The 20,374-nt window shown below is 46.2% G+C and overlaps 1 protein-coding gene across 1 annotated transcript in view; it reads right to left on the bottom strand.

Moving 5' to 3' along the window:
• CA6 (carbonic anhydrase 6) overlaps positions 1-20,172 on the bottom strand; it is a 40,716-nt gene extending 20,544 nt beyond the window's left edge. Inside the window, exons 1-3 of the mRNA XM_084651608.1 lie at positions 20,074-20,172; positions 2,631-2,723; positions 369-551 (exon numbers count right to left, since the gene is read on the bottom strand). Coding sequence (XP_084507734.1) covers positions 369-551; positions 2,631-2,709 — 262 coding nt within the window. The 5' untranslated portion in view covers positions 2,710-2,723; positions 20,074-20,172. The remainder of the gene's footprint in view (positions 1-368; positions 552-2,630; positions 2,724-20,073) is intronic.
• Positions 20,173-20,374: the final 202 nt, after the last annotated feature.

Here is a 20,374-nt window from a genome sequence, read left to right on the forward strand (position 1 = left end):
CTCCAGTGCTTCCCATGGGGCTTGTAGGATTCAGCACTTCTTGGGATCAGGCCAAGTGGTCTAAAGTGCTGCTGTTGACTCCAGGGGGGAGCAGGATTGAGCCACAGTGACTATCTCGTTCATTCCATGAGGTAATAAAGGTGCAAATCCCAAGGCCTGTTCTCCATACCCAAGTAATGCTACAGCCTCTGCTTAAGGTTAGATGTAGTGTGAACTGTCCATGGCTATGGAACGAGAGATGCTCCAGGCCCTGTTTACTGTATTGAGGCAGTAACCTGCCACCCTCCTGAGATTAGCAGTGATGTCACAGCCCTGCTGCCCTCCTCTTTGGGGCAGGGAAGGTAGTTGGACAAGCCCCCACTGCTTACCTGAGTGCCCATTGTTGGTCATGGTGAAGTTCCCCTGCAAGGGTCCATCGTAACCAGTCAGCTCCAGCTGTGTGAGCTGCGGGTTGTACCTCACTTTCCTCTTCTGAATGTCAATGGGGGACTGGTGCTTGCCAGCACAGGCTGCAAAGTGCTTTCCCCAGTGCATTTCATCCAGCTCTCCAGCTGCAAAGCCGAGAAGAAGCAGAGCAGGCTCTTACAAAGCGGCAGGAGTCCTGCTGGCCCACTGGCGATGAGTTGTTCCTTGCTCAGCAGCAGGGCCGCAGAGCATCCCCCTCTGATTATTACAACTCCAGGAACTGCATGTCTGAAAGACTGATCTACCTTCCCTAGTGTGAAAATGTGCATCGTTCCGGCTGCATGACAACTGCCCCACCAGGCAGGAAACCTGCCTCCCCCTAATATCCCATCTCTACTAATGGCTGGAGGCTGAACCTGTATTGAAATAGAAGTGGTGTTTATACAGACAGTGATGTTTATATCTACTTCAGGGGACAGAGGCATGAAGTCTGGGTTCTTTTCTAATGAAAGCTGCGAACTGCGCTAAGCCAATTGTCTCAGTTTGTCAGAGGTGGGGGCCCACGGAGGATTGTCAGCAAATTCTCTACTTTTTTTTAAAAAATTATTTATATAGGCACTATCAAGGAAATAAGGAATGGAAAAGGGGAGAGGGTTTAAAATAAATTAAACCTCTTGCGTGTTTTTTCCTAACTCATCTCACTTGCTGTCTGGAGCTTCTTTGGTCCCTTGAATGCTCTCTACTAAGACACTAACTTGTCAGTGCTTTACAAATAAGAATTGGCACTTTCAATCCCACCTTTCATTTGAGGATCACAAACCTTTTTATTCTCACTGATTAAACCATATACTACCTCTTTAGGGTAGGTAAATAGTACTAATTCCTTTTTATACATCGGTAAACTGAGGCCTGGGGAAGTTTAAGTGACTTGTGAGTCAGTCGTAGATGTAGAAATAGAACCCAGGAGTCCTGGTTTGCCACTCATTTGCTCTAAATCACTAGCTAACATTCCCTCCCTTTTAATATATAAAGCAATAAAATTTCTGCTTCAATTTCCACTTCAATTCAATGTAAGTATTTAACACCTTCCACAACCCCAGTGCCATCCAAATAATTAAGCACTGCTTTAATCTTTGAAGGCTCTTTGCTCTCGCTGTACTGTTGTATTCAGGACTTTATGGAACTTTTATGTCCTCTGTCACTACTCTGGCTTAGAATCAGTTTGGAAATCCATTCTTCCTTTTCCAGCAGTTCCCTTTGCCATTTACAGCATGTTGATCTATTTCAGAGTCAGAATACCAGAGCCAAGGTAAACCCTTAAGCTGTTGCTGAAATCTCCCACTGAGAATTCAACAGTACAGGGTGCTGGTCTGGCTTTTTAACCATTTTTTAAAAAATCTTTTAATTGTTCAAAGCTATTTCAGCATCTGCCAAGTGTTTTTCTGTTTGTTTGTTTTGTTATTACTACATCATTATAAACCTATTTCAACATCTGAGACCTTTTCTTTTCTTTCATTTTACTTTGGGAAAGTCCGTTTTTGCAGGTACTGTAGTTTGTTTAATTCCCAGACATGCATCAGTGAGGTAATTGCACAGATGCTCCAGAGATGTTGGTGAAAAGATTCCAAAGATAATTGTTGTAAGCAGCCCAGTGTGCTAACTGGAATTTAAAAAAAAAAAAAAATTAAATCAAGAACTTTAGTTCCCCCACTGTGGCAGCCTGCTTCAAAACCCATTGAAATCCATGGAAAGGCTCCCAGTGACTTCAACAGATTCTGAAAAAAACTAAGAATTAAGCAAAATTTCACGAGGGCAAATATGCAAACAGCAGCCCTCTACCTCTGTATCCATGTTCCACAGGCTGTGAAAGTAAAATAGTGAGCAAGCAGTTATCCAAAGGGAAAGCTCTTTTTTTTTCTTTCCAGGATCAGCAAAAGGTCAGCTTTTATTCTAAAGCCCTGTAAAGATTTTTCTCGTTGTTTGCACCCCATTGTTCTCTCTGACAATATGTTCCAATCACACAAAGGAATGGAGAAGGTTGGCAGTGAAAAGAACCACTTTTAAAATACACAGTCATCAATGAAGTGAAATAAATTAGCTGCCATGTTTTTTTCGAATAGACCAGCTGAAAAGCCCAGCTTTACCTCCAGCCACAGGTGACTGTCTTAAGCAGCCTGGTGGAGCCAGCAGCACTTAAAAACCAGTTGCTTGCTTGTGCTCGTTACCTTTGTATGTCCAGTGCATTATATGAGAAGCGCTGAGATGCACAAGGAGCAGGTGCAGCAAGGTGGCTGGAATCCTCATGGCTCTTGCAGTGTCTGAAATCAGAACCGAGCTGGGAAATGCATTTCTTTGACAATCCCAGAAAGTGTAAATAACAATTTACTCAAAGTCCAGCCCTTCTGCTATCTGTCCCATCCTTCTGCTCTCCCTGCTGAAACAGTAACCACCACCAGGGATATTTTACGTGGGCTGCTAGCTACCACTGCTAAAAGCATTTTATTGATCCACTCACAGAGACTGCCAGTTCTAATGAAACAGAAGGTTACTCCACTAATGCCCTTGAGGTCAGCTTCTGACATGCACTTGATTTATACCTTTCTGGCCACTTTTCCTGTCTGGCTGTTCCCCCTGAGCAGGGCTGTGAGCTTCCATACAACAGTGCCTTGCAAATATTAACACTTAACGCTCTTCTGCTGCAGAGCTCAAAGCAGCACTGTTTTGCAGAGCAACAGTCTGAGGCAGAAAGAGGTTAAGAGACTAATTTTCAGAGGTGCTGAGTATGCACAGCTATATTTGAAATCAATGGGACCTACAGGTGCTCAACCCCTACCACCGGGGCCAGATTTTCCCCCCTAAAATCTATGGGACTTGGGCACCAAAGTGCTTTTGAAAATCCCACTAAGGTGTCTATCCGCATCTTTAGGTGCCTAAATACCTTTAAAATCTGGCCCCAAGTGACTTGCCCAAGGTCACGCAGCATGTCAGTGGCAAAGCTGGGACTAGACCCCAGGTCTCCTGTCTGCTATGCTGAAGTCCTGTTCATTAGACTATGCTAATGTTGTAAGAACAACCTTGGCAACCTGTACTCCTCTCTGCCTAATAAACCCCTACCAATAATGTCCCCAAACCAAAATGAATAATAAAATCAAAGAGCCTCCTGCAAGCAGCATTTTAACCCCAAAAAGGGAGAAATGCCAGACTCCATGAAGTCCACTAAGTACTTTGCTATGGCAATAGATTTTACATTGACGGTGCTTAGATACTATGGTAATGGCCAGATAGATAGATCATGTCAATAAAATCTCCAGTTCTTCTGCCCTCGCTGTCTCCGCTAGTTTCAGTAATGTTGCGCTGCCTTGCAGTGATGACTTAAGAAAGCCACAGCCAGAACAGGTACGGGAGTTGCAGATTTCATTTAAACTTGGCTTTCTGGGGCTTGCATCAAGCTGAAGAATGGGAAATGCTGTTTTGTTTTTAATCTCATCATTTGTCCATGAATGGTTAATTTTAAAAGGCCTTTTTTCTTCTATATCCCACACACCATGTGTTTAAAGTTTGGGAACTGCTGTACTATTGAGTTACTTAATCTGATGTGTATTTTTCTCCCCCTCCCCCACCTCTAAAGAAGTCATTTATTCTGACAGCTGCACTGAACTGTGTAAGGACTGAACTAATCAAACACGTCCTGCAATGCATTTCATAATCCTTGTGTATCCAGTTGGGTAAATAGTCCTTGGAATTAGCTGAGGGAGAAATTTTAGGGGTTTATACCTGTTTTCGCTCCAGAATTCCACATAGGATCACATCTGAGGACGAACAAGACACTAGACAGGAGGTCACTTCTGCACCAAAGCATCCCTTCTGTCCCCCACCCTGACTTGCATTGAACATGGATGTTATTTGGGAACAATCTGTTTCCCTAGCCCGTCCTTTATTGATCAGCTCCCTAGGGGCGACCCAGATGTTTTGAAATGAAGCCCATTGCAAGCTTGTGCTGGTGCTGGGATTGCTGGAGGTGGGGTGAATTCATGTTACATGAAGCCGTTCTGCTCAGTGCCCAAGCTGTGGGATTTACTTGGAGTTTTCTGGAGGACAAACAAGAAATTTAGGCCAAGAGTGGTCACTAATTGTGGGAACTTCCCTTGTTTAGAGCCCAACCTGAGACATCAGATGATGTGGAAACAGCTGAAGTACTCATTGCTTCCCGCCCCCTGCCCCCTCTGTCTTCACAGATAAGGTCAGCTCCACACTGATGTCCTGGGCAACACAGCATGGGGAGGAGGGTGAGCAGCCCTCAGTGCTGAAAGAACAGGTTAAGAACTATTTAGAAAAGCTGGACATGCACAAGTCCATGGGTCCAGATCTAATGCATCTGAGGGTGCCGAGGGAATTGGCTGATGGGATTGCAGAGCCACTAGCCATTATCTTTGAAAACTTGTGGTGATTGGGGGAGGTCTCAGAGGATTGGAAAAAGACAAATGTAGTGCCCATCTTTTAAAAAAGGGAAGAAGGAGAACCTGGGGAACTACAGACCTGTCAGCCTCACCTCAGTCCCTGGAAAAATCATGGAGCAGGTCCTCAAGGAAACCATTTTGAAGCACTTGGAGGAGAGGAAGGTGATCAGGAACAGTCAAAATGAATTCACCAAGGGCAAGTCATGCCTGACCAACCTGATTGCCTTCTATGACGAGACAACTGGCTCCGTGGATATGGGGAAAGCAGTGGACATGATATATCTTGACTTCAGCAAAGTTTTTGATACGGTCTCCCACAGTATTCTTGCCAGCAAGTTAAAAAAGTATGGATTGGATGAATGGACTATAAGGTGGATAGAAAGCTGGCTAGAGGTCAGGCTTGATGGGTAGTGATCAACACTCGATGTCTAGTTGGCAGCCGGTATCAAGCCGAGTGCCCCAGGGATTGGTCCTGGGGCCTGTTTTGTTCAACATATTTATTAATGATCTGGATGATGGGATGGATTGCACCCTCAGCAAGTCTGCAGATGACACTAAGCTGGGGGGAGAGCTAGATATGCTGGAGGGCAGGGATAGGATCCAGGGTGACCTAGACAAATTGGAGGATTGGGCCAAAAGAAATCTGATGAGGTTCAACAAGGACAAGTGCAGAGTCCTGCACTTAGGACAGAAGAATCCCATGCATTCCTACAGGCTGGGGACCGACTGGCTAAGCAGTTCTGCAGAAAAGGACCTGGGGATTACAGTGGACGAGAAGCTGGATATGAGTCAGCAGTGTGCCCTTGTTGCCAAAAAGGCTAATGGCATCTTGGGCTGCATTAGGAGGAGCATTGCCAGCAGATCGAGGGACGTGATTATTCCCCTCTATTTGGCACTGATGAGGCCACAGCTGGAGTACTGTGTCCAGTTTTGGGCTCCACGCTACAAGAAGGATGTGGAAAAATTGGAAAACGTCCAGCAGAGGGCAACAAAAACGATTAGGGGACTGGAACACATGACTGATGAGGAGAGGCTGAGGGAACTGGGCTTGTTTAGTCTGCAGAAGAGAAGAGTGAGGGGGGATTTGATAGCAGCCTTCAACTATCTGAAGGGGGGTTCCAAAGAGGATGGAGCTCGGCTGTTCTCAGTGGTGGCAGATGACGGAACAAGGAGCAATGGTCTCACGTTGCAGTGGGGGAGGTCTAGGTTGAATATTAGGAAACACTATTTCACGAGGAGGGTGATGAAGCACTGGAATGGGTTACCTAGGGAGGGGGTGGAATTTCCATCCTTAGAGGTTTTCAAGGCCCGGCTTGACAAAGCCCTGGCTGGGGTGATTTATTTGGGGATTGGTCCTGCTTTGAGCAGGGGGTGGGACTAGGTGACCTCCTGAGGTCCCTTCCAGCCCTGATCTTCTATGATTCTGTCCTATCCCCACTTTCCCCTGGAACTCTAGCTGAAATCAGCAGGCACCGCACATGCTCAGCAACTCCAGAAATCAGACCTTAAGTGTCTCAGGCTGGGCAACCAAAATTAGCAGCTGTTTTTGAAAACTTTGGCCTTGGGTTTGTGCTGATTTCAGGGGCAAATTCTAGTTTCTAAGGGGAGGCAAATGTATGCATCCCTTTTATCCTATGCATGAGCCCTATTCCCCTTTCAGAGTAAATCATACCCGCTATCTCTTCCCCATACCATTAAAAACTATCCTGTCAGGGACAATCCCTCAGTGGCAGGAGACAGCTTGGATGACCTGATACATCTTTGCCATCTCTAATGTTTATTATGGGCTAGAATCTCATCTGGTGTAAGTGGGAAAAGCACAATTGACTCTCATGGTACTCCACTAATTTACACTCTGTGATTTCATGAATCTGTGTTACCCTTCAGAGTGAGTTTCACAAATGCCCCTGGCAGCTCAGAGAACTAATAAGTGGCCCTGCAATCCACATGTAACCAGCAGCTATACCAAAATGGTAGTGTCACAAACAGCAGGGTCTCAGCTAGTATTCAATGAACACTCTGACTGCATCAGTAAATACAGGCACCTCAGAGACTTGGTGGGATAACTCACATGACTGGAGTACTGTCATGGATGGTTATAAACTGTTCAGGAAGGACAGGCAGGGCAGAAAAGGTGGGGGAGTAGCACTGTATGTAAGGGAGCAGTATGACTGCTCAGAGCTCCGGTACAAAACTGTAGAAAAACCTGAGTGTCTCTGGATTAAGTTTAGAAGTGTGTGCAACAAGAGTGATGTAGTGGTGGGAGTCTGCTATAGACCACTGGACCAGGGGGATGAGGTAGATGAGGCTTTCTTCCGGCAGCTCACGGAAGCTACTAGATCACATGCCCTGATTCTCATGGGTGGCTTTAATTTTCCTGATATCTGCTGGGAGAGCAATACAGCAGTGCATAGACAATCCAGGAAGTTTTTGGAAAGCGTAGGGGACAATTTCCTGGCGCAAGTGCTAGAGGAGCCAACTAGGGGGGGCGCTTTTCTTGACCTGCTGCTCACAAACCGGGTAGAATTAGTGGGGGAAGCAAAAGTGGATGGGAATCTGGGAGGCAGTGACCATGAGTTGGTTGAGTTCAGGATCCTGACGCAGGGAAGAAAGGTAAGCAGCAGGATACGGACCCTGGACTTCAGGAAAGCAGACTTCGACTCCCTCAGGGAACGGATGGCCAGGATCCCCTGGGGGACTAACATGAAGGGGAAAGGAGTCCAGGAGAGCTGGCTGTATTTCAAGGAATCCCTGTTGAGGTTACAGGGACAAACCATCCCGATGAGTTGAAAGAATAGTAAATATGGCAGGCGACCAGCTTGGCTTAATGGTGAAATCCTAGCGGATCTTAAACATAAAAAAGAAGCTTACAAGAAGTGGAAGGTTGGACATATGACCAGGGAAGAGTATAAAAATATTGCTCGGGCATGTAGGAATGATATCAGGAGGGCCAAATCGCACCTGGAGCTGCAGCTAGCCAGAGATGTCAAGAGTAACAAGAAGGGTTTCTTCAGGTATGTTGGCAACAAGAAGAAAGCCAAGGAAAGTGTGGGCCCCTTACTGAATGAGGGAGGCAACCTAGTGACAGAGGATGTGGAAAAAGCTAATGTACTCAATGCTTTTTTTGCCTCTGTCTTCACTAACAAGGTCAGCTCCCAGACTGCTGCGCTGGGCATCACAAAATGGGGAAGAGAAGGCCAGCCCTCTGTGGAGATAGAAGTGGTTAGGGACTATTTAGAAAAGCTGGACGTGCACAAGTCCATGGGGCCGGACGAGTTGCATCCGAGAGTGCTGAAGGAATTGGCGGCTGTGATTGCAGAGCCATTGGCCATTATCTTTGAAAACTCGTGGCGAACGGGGGAAGTCCCGGATGACTGGAAAAAGGCTAATGTAGTGCCAATCTTTAAAAAAGGGAAGAAGGAGGATCCTGGGAACTACAGGCCAGTCAGCCTCACCTCAGTCCCTGGAAAAATCATGGAGCAGGTCCTCAAAGAATCAATCCTGAAGCACTTGCATGAGAGGAAAGTGATCAGGAACAGCCAGCATGGATTCACCAAGGGAAGGTCATGCCTGACTAATCTAATCGCCTTTTATGATGAGATTACTGGTTCTGTGGATGAAGGGAAAGCAGTGGATGTATTGTTTCTTGACTTTAGCAAAGCTTTTGACACGGTCTCCCACAGTATTCTTGTCAGCAAGTTAAGGAAGTATGGGCTGGATGAATGCACTATAAGGTGGGTAGAAAGCTGGCTAGATTGTCGGGCTCAACGGGTAGTGATCAATGGCTCCATGTCTAGTTGGCAGCCGGTGTCAAGTGGAGTGCCCCAGGGGTCGGTCCTGGGGCCAGTTTTGTTCAATATCTTCATAAATGATCTGGAGGATGGTGTAGGTTGCACTCTCAGCAAATTTGCGGATGATACTAAACTGGGAGGAGTGGTAGATACGCTGGAGGGGAGGGATAGGATACAGAAGGACCTAGACAAATTGGAGGATTGGGCCAAAAGAAATCTGATGAGGTTCAATAAGGATAAGTGCAGGGTCCTGCACTTAGGACGGAAGAATCCAATGCACCGCTACAGACTAGGAGCCGAATGGCTAGGCAGCAGTTCTGCGGAAAAGGACCTAGGGGTGACAGTGGACGAGAAGCTGGATATGAGTCAGCAGTGTGCCCTTGTTGCCAAGAAGGCCAATGGCATTTTGGGATGTATAAGTAGGGGCACAGCGAGCAGATCGAGGGACGTGATTGTTCCCCTCTATTCGACATTGGTGAGGCCTCATCTGGAGTACTGTGTCCAGTTTTGGGCCCCACACTACAAGAAGGATGTGGATAAATTGGAGAGAGTCCAGTGAAGGGCAACAAAAATGATTAGGGGTCTAGAACACATGACTTATGAGGAGAGGCTGCGGGAGCTGGGATTGTTTAGTCTGCAGAAGAGAAGAATGAGGGGGGATTTGATAGCTGCTTTCAACTACCTGAAAGGGGGTTCCAAAGAGGATGGCTCTAGACTGTTCTCAATGGTCGCAGATGACAGAACGAGGAGTAATGGTCTCAAGTTGCAGTGGGGGAGGTTTAGATTGGATATTAGGAAAAACTTTTTCACTATGAGGGTGGTGAAACACTGGAATGCGTTACCTAGGGAGGTGGTAGAATCTCCTTCCTTAGAAGTTTTTAAGGTCAGGCTTGACAAAGCCCTGGCTGGGATGATTTAACTGGGAATTGGTCCTGCTTCGAGCAGGGGGTTGCACTAGATGAACTCCTGTGGTCCCTTCCAACTCTGATATTCTATGATTCTATGATTCTCACCCACACTGTCATAGGGCTGGCCCTCTTTAGACCCTCTGGTGGTTTAACTAGACCTGTTCAATCTATCCTAAATATCACTTTAGCCCCCTACAGCTCAATCAATACAGGATTTGCTTTGAAGATATATCTTAACAAAACATTTGTAATTGTACATGCTAGGCATATTCAAATCTCAAGCTCCAGGGTACAAGCTGGTTGAGACAAGGGTCAGGAAGGAACTTCTACCTATGTAAAGAATTGCACAGATGGGCAAGTGCATTATGTGCACGTTCTGCCCTTCTCTAGAGCATCAGGTAGTGGCCTCTACTGGCAGGATACTGGCAGACTTAATGGACCAGTGGTCTGACCTGTTACAGCAATGGAGTGGTTAGAGATGAAGAATGATTGGCTCCTAGGAGCCATCCCCTACAAGGAGAGGACTTAGTTTCCCCATTAGAGGATGTAACCGATATTAAACTGATGATACCTTTGATGAGAGATGGGCTCTGCTGCACGGTTTGGAGCCAAAATTATGAGGTATTCAGAGCTGGGATTTTAGTTTGGCCAGTTATTAAAAAAGAAAGTGTGGGGGGGCAGTCAGTAGTAAAATTCAGATTCAACCATCTACCAGAGGGCCAGGGGTGTTGCTGGCAGGACTGTGCTTTGGGCCCATCTCAGCACCTGAGTTTAGTCAACAGCAAATTCTATGTCTAGATAGCTCAGGCGTAAATGTTCTTAGCATGTTTTTGGTATAAAGGCAGGCTGCTTGCCCATGGATGCACTTATACAGACACCAGCCCCACAAAGTAGAGTGGGAAATCAGTCTTTCACCCCACAGATTTGGCTTCCAGACACTCATGCTTGAATATCCTTCCTTATTTTCATCTCTCCCCTACAGTTCACTCTGTACCATTAATTAAATTTGGCTTCACCCAGGATGCTGCTTCTATTCCAGGCAGCTGAAGAACTCAGGTCAGATTGCAACTTCAGACCCATCCTTGAAGATGTAACTATCCCCCTTACCAGTCAGGAATGTGTATAATCACATAGCAGCCTTGGTCCTGCACTGGAGTAGCTGGCTCAGCATTTAAGGCTCTGACTCAGATTTGAACCCAAGCCCCCCTTCTGTATGCGCACAAATCAGTCTGACTCATGTCAGCAAACACTCAGAACCTGGGTCCTAGGACCCCACTGAAATTCAGGTCCAAAGCCCTGTCATTTTGTAATGTGGACGCAGGTTGAGCCACAGACCTGAGTCAGAAGGTCTGTGTCGTGCAGGGTGAACTTGTTAGTGTGGCTGAGGCCTGGGTCCAGCAAATGTAAACCCAGGTTTCCAGTGCAGTATGCATGCTCAACCACAGGCTTGGAAAACTTGGGTCCACAAGCCCCACAAGCCTGAGCCTAGTGTGCAGTATAGACATAACCTTAATTTGTCCCCCTTTGATCCAGGACATCACATACTCCATCGCTGAAGTCAATGGGAGTTTGCTGGATCAGTACCAGGTCTGAGGAACATTTGGCCAGGAGCTCGTTGTTTAACTCCAGGCAACCAGATTGCCCTCATCCTGGATGTTTAGTGTTTGTTAATAGAGGCTAATGCCTCTTCAAACAGAGTTTTTCCTGCTGGAGCCAGGCTGAGTAAAATATTCACATTTCTTGACAGCTGTTTGTGAAAAACAGAAAGGCAGCCAAGGGAGCTGCAGATTGGACAGGTCCCAGCCATGGAGTAATGGCTGCAAAGGCTGCATGGGCTAGCATGGTAGGAGACACTCCAGTCCATAAACTGCAGTTCTGAATGAGGGAGATTGGAGGAAGGCAGGGTGTTTGGTGGACCTCTCCCGAAAGTGAATGGCATTTCCCTGTCTCCCTCTACGTCAGTGGCTCTCAACCTTTCCAGGCTACTGTACCACTTTCAGGTGTCTGATTTGTATACCCCCAAGTTTCACCTCACTTAAAAACTACTTGCTTATAAAATCGGACAGAAAAATACAAAAGTGTCACAGCCACACTAGTCCTGCAGAATTGCTTACTTTTTCATTTTACCATGTAATTATAAAATAAATCCATTGGAATATAAATATTGTCCTTACATCTCAGTGTATAGTATATAGAGCAGTATAAACAAGTCATTGTCTGTATGAAATCTTAGTTTGGACTGACTTCGCTAGTGCTTTTTAATGCAGCCTTTTGTAAAACTAGGCAAATATCTAGATGAGTTGATGTACCCCCTGGAAGTGGTTCCTGGTTGAGAACCACGGCTCTAGATTAAGCAGTGGGCACTACATACGTATTCCTGTTGTTCTGAATGGAGTTTGGAGGAAGGGTCCTCACAAGACCGCATGGACTTTTGGGAAGCATCACAGAGGTGTGAGGGGAGTGTGAAGGGTGGGGTGTGAGGGAGGCAGGTCACTCCACTGACTAGGAGGGTCTGTAGCTGGGAGTGGAGCAGTATTTAGGGGTCATCTGGGAACTAAGAGGGTGGGGTCAGATAGACGAGTTGCCCATGCTTCCAAGCAGGGGACATGATGCAAATGCCCGTGTTGCACTTACACACTCAGATGGATGATCAAAACTGGTGCAATAGGACAAATCGTTTTAAATTGAGCGGTGTCCCACTTTTTACGTGGGCCAGGTGACTCCCCGTGAACATGGCCATATTTCCTGGGACTGACCCATATGTCAGAGGTTTGAAACCGTGGCTTAGATAAGGATATTACTGATTAAGCTGTTTCATGCTACATCTCAGTTTAGGTTTGCCTACTGCATAGCAAGCAACAGCTCTGCTAAAACGTGGTAAGTCAGCAAAAATATCAACAACATCCACAGACACAGTGGAACGGGGAGGCCTCTGCACTGGACCTATCCAACCAAACAGATTGCTGTGGTGGAAAAAAATTATTTGCTTTATTTTACCTTAATTTTCTGGGGAAACAAAACTATTGTTATGTTAGGGGTTCAATCTGGCCCCCATTTCTCCACCTGTATGTTCTTGCACACAAATCAGGTCCTTCCATGGTCTCCTATTTAAATTGGGCAGTGAGACCTCTTTGGAAATTTGGCCCTACATTTTTAGTTTTTCCTGCATTTAAACTAATCTGTGAGAATCATGGAAGTTGGAAGAATCATTCCACCCAGCTTCCAGCCCTCGTGGTCACTGCAGAATTGGTTCCACCTGTATTATATCCCCATGTGCGTGGCCGAATTCTGCTCTCACTGATGTAAATTCAGAGGAACCCATTGATTCTACTGGAGCTCTTGGATATGGTGGTGATTGGTACGATAGAAAACCAAAGATCAGATAGTCTGGGAATGCACCAATGTTAGAGAGCAGAATTTCTCTTGCTTTGTACAATTTAAAGAGTGACGGACCTAGCACCACTTCACTTAGGAGCCTATTTCATAATCTCTAAGATCTCATCACTAGGTAACTTCACTTGATATTTAACCTAAATGCTCCTTTGCTCAGTTTCACCCCATCACTCCTAACTGTATGTCTCTGAACCACCCAGAAAAGTCTCCCCTTTTTGGGGATTTACACCCTTTAAATACTTGTGAGCAGTTTTCCCCACCTCCCCCACCCCCATGCACATACAGCTGTCATTCAGCCAAGGATGCAGAGAAAATAATGTAAGGCTATAGAAAGAAAACTGAGTGATAGAAGAATCACTTTTTCAACTTCTATTTTCTGGACAGTTAAAGATTTCAGGTAATGTCTCAGATTATGCATGGGTTTGATTGTCCAAAAGATGTGGCTATGTTCCAGCAGGTGCCTGGTCATTCTGATCCCTTAAATGTAGAAGACTTTGATTATCTGGAATAAGGCTATGATGGGGTGTATAGATGCCAATCAGTGAATGGCAGGGAAAAGTTAATCTTCTCCCTGTTGCTAGGGAAGGGGGCACAGGTGTTTGTCCCGTGCAGGGATTTGCAGGGGAGCTGGTCTGGGCCAGCTCTGGGGAATCATTTAATTCCCACCACTGCAAAGTCCATTGAAGTCAAACACCAACTTTACTGAGTTCAGTGGGCTTTGGGGTAGACTCCAAAGGAGGCGCTATACTAGTGGGAGCTGAGTGTGCCTGTGAGAGGGTGGGAGGAGCCTGGGGAGAGAAGAACAGCAGAGGCTGGGCTGAAAGGAGAGACAGTTGCTGTGGAGCTGAGGGATGCCCTGTTGTATTGGTATTTGGCCCTTAAAGGAGAAGACCATTTACTTTTCTCTTGTATAAGAAAAGTCACCCAAAAGGAGTTCAAATGCCACCTAGTCATGCGGAATCCTTCACTGCTCCCAATGAATGCTTAATTGTTGTGTAATGCTGAATTTGCCTCTTGGAAAGTGTTATGCCTATGGTTGGAAAGAGGTTTAGCTGCTCTGCATGCAAAGTGACTGCTGTAACTCAGAACGGAGTTAGACTTCATTCAGAAGCTCTATGGCCTCGTGTTTCCCTGCTGAATTAAAAGGCCAGGATGTTGACGGAGCTGGGGTGGAGGGCTATTGGGGGAACTGGGTGATGGTGGTATTGGGAAGCAGGTTTAAAACAAACAAAAGGAAGTATTTCTTCATACAACACACAGTCAACCTGTGGAACTCCTTGCCAGAGGATGTTGTAAAGGCCAAGACTATAACAGGGTTCAAAAAAGAACTAGACAAAGTCATGGAGGATAGCTCCATCAATGGCTATTAGCCAGGATGGGCAGGGATGGTGTCTCTAGCCTCTGTTTGCCAGAAGCTAGGAACAGGCGACAAGGAATGGATCACTTGATGATTACCTGTTCTGTTCATTCCCTCTGGGGCACCTAGCATTGGCCACTGTTGGAAGACAGGATACTTGCCTATATGGACCTTTGGTCTGACCCAATATGGCCTTTTTTATGTGAGGCGGGCCCAGTATTGACCCAGACTCCCGCAATAGCATTCCCAGCAACCTCAGACATCTAGCATCCACCCCAGCTACCTGCAACACCTAGAACCCCCTCCCGTAGCTACCTAGAGAGAAACAGAGGAGAGGGAAATTGGGGCAGGGGAAGCAAAACCACATTCCTCCCACTCCCAATAGTTCCCCCGGTCCCTTAACAAAAACTTGCTCTTACGACAAATCTCATTTGTGGCATCCCCCTGTGCCCTCCCATCCTGCCCCAGCCTGGCAGCCATGAGTCCCCCAGACAGTGCATGGGATTGGGGGAAACTCTGTTTTTGGCTCACCCTCCCCTCTTCCACAGGGGGCCAGGGGTGCTGTGATGGGGCAGGTGCAGATTAGGCCACGCAGCCTGAAGATCACCAGGAATTCCTGGCACCCACCCTCGCAGATCCCTAGGCATCCCCCCAGAGGGGCTGTCCCTGCTTGCCGTCTTGGCACACCTCCCCAGATGGCAGTGCCAGCCCAGATAGATGTACTGACTGGCAACCAGCACTTGAGCGCCATGACCTACATACTGGGCTCCCAAGAGATTGTCAGCTGAGCTCTTCTCTGGGCAGCATTAACTAATTCCTGACCCTGGGATTCAGGACTTAGAAGGCAGCCATGCAGTGTTAGATCAACTGTTACCCAGCTCCGACCCCTCCCTGTTTCTCGGTGTGGTCAGTGGGCTACCTGGAGTTTCTGTGAATGGGATGGAGGCAGTGACCCAGTGAGAGGGGACAGCCTTCACAGCTGTCTTCTCCCTTCCATGTGGCCCCACTGTGGCTAGTGGTTATATACAAGCCAGTTGCTACACGGAGCACACAGCTTCATGGCTGCAGTGTTCATTTTCTAATCAAAGGTGTTGATTATAACATGCCACCATTTCCCTGGTGGGGGCTCTCCTTTCGGTCTGCCTCTTCTTCCCCTGTCTGAGGGCATTTCCGCTACTCCTTCCCTCGTGACGGGCCTCCTTGTACCAAATCTAGCGCTGTGATGGCATTAGTAATCCAGCCGTGACACTGCAATCAGAGGATGTGATTGTAGCTTGTGTAGACGTACCCGAGATGGCTTTAAGCTGGCGAGCTTGGGTACCATTGCAGAGAAGCCACGGCAGCATGGGTTTCAGTGTGGGCCAGCTACACAACAAGTTATTACCCAGAGTCCCTGGTGGGCATGTAAAGCCCATGCAGAAGCCTGTTCTGCCACGGGCTTCTTTGCTGCTGGTACCCAAGCTAGCTAGTTTAAAGCCAGCTTCGGTATATCTACACAAGCTGCATTCACACTCCTTGACTGTCCTTTGTCACCTCCTGAGTCCTGTCATCTCCAGGGGTGGACCATCCCTCTCTTTTTCTCTCCTGCTCAGGGCAAAAGGAGAGGATGGGTATGTCTACATTTAAAAAAAAAGTGTGTTCTTTCCTCCAGTCAGCTAGCTTGGGTTAAAATAGAGGTGAAGACACGGCAATTTGGCTTTTAACTCAGGTTAACAGCTCAAGTTAAAGCCTATGGGGAAGTCTGGAGTTGGATCTGAGCCACTAACCTGAGTTAAAAGCTGAGTTGCTGCATCAGCGCTGTTTTAACCCAGGTTAGTTAACGCGGGTTAGCTAACCGGACTTAAGAACACACTTCTTTTTGCAGTTTTTTGTAAACATGCCCGAAATTAGATTTCACTTTTCTCCTGTAGTGAATCTCTCTAAACTAACTGAACGTGGTTAACCTGCATGGGGACAACACGGCTGCATTTGTGCTTTGCTTCTAGCTACTGCTCCTGACTCCCCGTTGTGTAATGTGCAGAGAAAGCACTCCTACTGTTCTGTAGTTCTGAAAATCAGTAAAAACAATGTAAAAAGAAACAAAAACTCCCAAACCCCTGAACAAATACATACTCCATGCAGAACAAAACAATTTCTGGAATGCTGTTGTTACCCTGTCGCTGGGTAAGCACTTCTTCCCACTCCACCCTCCCTCCCCCCCCCCCCCCCCGGCCCCTACTGTATTGTATGTTGAGCAGCTGTGACATCCAGTGGCCAAATACAATACAGTTTAGTTTTGTATAGAGTCCGTCATACATAGAAACAATAACATAGTCCTTATATAGCACTTTTCAGCTTCAAAGTGCTTTACAAACACTAACTAATTAACCCCTGCCACAGCCCTGCGGGGTAGATGAGTGTGATCAACCTAATTGTACAGATGAGATGGGGCAACATTACACTCTAGGCCCTAAACAAATAGTAATGGTGATAATTAATTAATTATGAAGTTCAGTAGTTGCCTTATTCACTTCTGGGATAGGTGAAGACGCCACAGAGGGAAACTCAGGAGTTCCTCACTCCCAGTCTGGTGTGCTCAGTGGATCCCCCCATCTTTACAAACAGGATCTACTATCAGATAAGGAGTGAAGGAGGGCTGTAAGGCAAAAGGTATCAACTCAGACTAATTTAGCACCTCAGAGGGAGGCAGCAAGTGATCGGAGGGATGTGTTCTTATTCCCTGGGTCAAGAGAGAAGTGTGGATAGGGACAGTGGCAAGCCCTAAAAGAAGAGATTGCAGTAGTGGAGATGTGGAGTGATTGGTTCAAGGATAAGGAGTTCAGCAACAGCCAGGTCTAAATAAATGCCTTCCCCAGTGACGTTCTGAAGGTGCGGATGGGACTAACTAGCAGCCATGGAAGTTGTGGGAGAAACTGGAAGTTCAGAGTTCGAGCAAACTGAGGCTGGATTCAAGAGCATGGTGGTGGAATGAAAGATACGGGACAAAGAGGCCTCTTGACATGTTTAGTAGTAGGATGTGACAGTTTAACCAGAAACTGGCTACCCCTCTATGGGAAACAGAGGGATAGGAGAGTGAGTCAGGGAATGGAAAGTTGGCCACTATCCAAAAATAGGGATGTCCAAGGCTGAAGCTAGCAGAGATCCATCCCAGAAGGGACCAAGATAAAGCCTTTAGGCACCTTGCAATGGAGGGAGAAAAAGGAGGATGTAAAGCCTCCCTCAGAGGCTTAGGGGCAGTATTTATTCTGTGGATCAGATGTATACAACTTCAGTGTTTACTCCTGTTGTTCACCTTGCTTCAAATCACAATTCAGTGAACTAAATTAACGGATTAGCATGTGCTTGCTACATTCAACAGTTGTATTCAGAAAGCCCCTGCAAATAGAACAGCAGAAAAGAGAAACCGACAGAAAAACAAGACTGGAATAGTTTGGATGGTCCAAAGGATGGTTAAAGTGGGTGGCAGACCCATGCACACCCAGCTCGCCTTGTTGAATCCAGCCTAGGCTGGTAGTGGTAAAAAACGGTTATGATGGGTATGTAGTCCGGAGATGACACACCAAAGGTAGCTTTAATCTAGCTAGCTCCAGTAACAACAGCAGAGAAGCTGCTGCAGCACAGGAGTTGAAGGGGCCAGGACCTTGAGTACCTACCCGAGCAGCTGATGCAATTTCAGTACTGTTGTTACTCAAAGTAGCTGTGATCTAGCTAGCTGTCTAAAGGTACTGCAGTTGCCTCCTGAAAGCAGTGCTGACATCCCTTATTTCCTGGTCGGGGCCTTTGTGAAATGAGCGGGTGATTTCGGCCCAGTTCCTGTTCAGCAGGTGCATATTTCACAACAAAACAGAACAAAAAACACTGGGCACTAGTGGGCTCCCTTGCTAGCCGTCTAAGCAGAGAGACCAAAGACTGAGTTGGCTCAGAGAGCATGTGTGGGGGTACGGGAGCTAAACATGATTCCTTCATGCTAAGGTTGAGATTGGTGGGGGGCAGTGCAAAAGAAACTCATAGCTGCTGCCCATGCTGTACTGGTTCTGCAAATACAGGATGTTTCTGTCCAGTCCTATCCATCTGGTGCTTTTCACAAGCATTAAATACTCACCAAAACAAGTAGGTGAATTATTTATTAATTTACTGTGAATTGATTGTAATATTCGGGTTTTTTTTTTAATTAAATTGCAAATTTACTTCCTTAATGACAAGCCAATTAATGACTAGTCAGTTCCTGGTCTTGACATCTTGTCCATAACTGTACCAGACTTTAAATGCTAGAAAAAGATCAGAGCTGTAAAGAACCCAGAATCTACAGCAAGGTGCAGTACAGTATTCAGCACGTCAGCACCTACCCAGGTGATTACTTAATAATTTTTCATACAAGTTTTCTCTTGTCATAGGTTACATCAGCAGCAATTTCCTTCAGGTTGTTCAGTTCTTGGCAGTTCATGATCGGCTGGATTAAAAGCCTTTGGTTTCACCTCAAACCCTCAACAATGCCAGGTGATTGCATTTGAACTTCCCTCTTAGCTTGTCAGCATTAACTTTTTCAGCCTTCCTTGCGGCTTGGATATATTTATAAATACCTCTCTCCTGAAGTTTGAAAATAGACCTGTGATCATTTCATATATAAAAATTACTCCCTTTCTCATTCTGGGCATGTTAGCCCTCGTTTGGTTATAAGGACTACAACTGACTTGCATTGACATTATATTTTAAATAAGGTACATTCATAGTACTGTATTCTCATTGGTGAATGTGTACACAGCAGTGTATTTACATATATGGACACATAGACTGATGCCTGATGCACTGCATATAACTTATGCACGGACGTGCCCAAACCAGAGTCCACACTGTCACCCACTACAGGTCAGTAGTGAATCCAATACCTATTGCATTTTAAAGTACCAGTGAAAGCATGTATCTGATTGAATAAACCCCTTGAGAACCTCTTAGATGGGGAAACCTTATCCACACAATCTCTGGCCTGGTTATCAAGATCCATAAGCCCTTTGGCCCATTCCAGCTGGTTGGATAATGAACTATGGAAGAGTGACTTCCTCACCAACAACCTAATCCAAAGTCCATTGAAGTCAGGATAAAACCCCACGTCAATGTGCATGATTCTCAGATCAGATGGCAGAGTGAGGTCGCTGCAGTCATACAGGATTTGTAACTCGGTTTCTTGAGAGCAGATTCTGGCCTGCCTATGCACATGGGATGATAGCACGCAGACACATACACCTACACACTATCTAGGTATTGATATCAGCTCATGATCTTGGTGCCTGAGTACCTGCATTACATCTAAAAGGATCAAACTTTGTATACGATCTTCAACTACAACCCTGCTAATTATGCCACAGGTGGGCAGATAACTGGGGTGTTATGGGTTGGAAATTACCCTCAGGCAATGAGTTTCAATTTGGCATTTAGGTGCTGGTGAAGGAGGTGGCTTTTGGAAGCATTCACAGTACTTCCACTTGTCTGCCCTTAAGAAATCTGGGTGAGGGATGGGGTGGGTTAGGGAAGAAGTGGAAAACAAAGGTCATAAGAATTTCAAAATAACGATCATGCTAAGTCATTTCATTATCCTGGTGCATTAAAACCTGATCAATGGCTGCAAAAAGCGTGACAGCAGAGAGAAATGCTCTGAGATTCAGCACCTGGAGCCAGGCAGGCAACTGTGAATAAACATTCAAATATTCATGTAATGTTTTTAAAAGAAGCCCACAAACCAGCATTAGTCTAACGTGCACCATTACCTTTCTAACGTCTGCTTCTTAAATAGCTCGGTCTGTAGAGTCGATAGAGGGAGGAAATCAGAGCATCACAGTGCTGAGTGCTGCTTCCATTACAGCATTTCTCTGGACCAGCGACACCCTAGCCATGCAGAGTGATGAGTTAGGCCAGAAGATCAGGAAGCCTTGATTACAAGAACACTCGGTCCCAGAACGGAATCCTCAGCTGGAAGTTCTGCTTTTTGGGGGAACACGTCAACAACATGCAAGTTGGCAGGCACACACAAAGAGATCTGCTGGATATGGTAGATGTGGATGATGTGTA

This window comes from Lepidochelys olivacea (genome assembly GCF_965140295.1).
Source record: "Lepidochelys olivacea isolate rLepOli2 genome assembly, chromosome: 18".
Lineage (NCBI taxonomy): Eukaryota > Metazoa > Chordata > Testudines > Cheloniidae > Lepidochelys > Lepidochelys olivacea.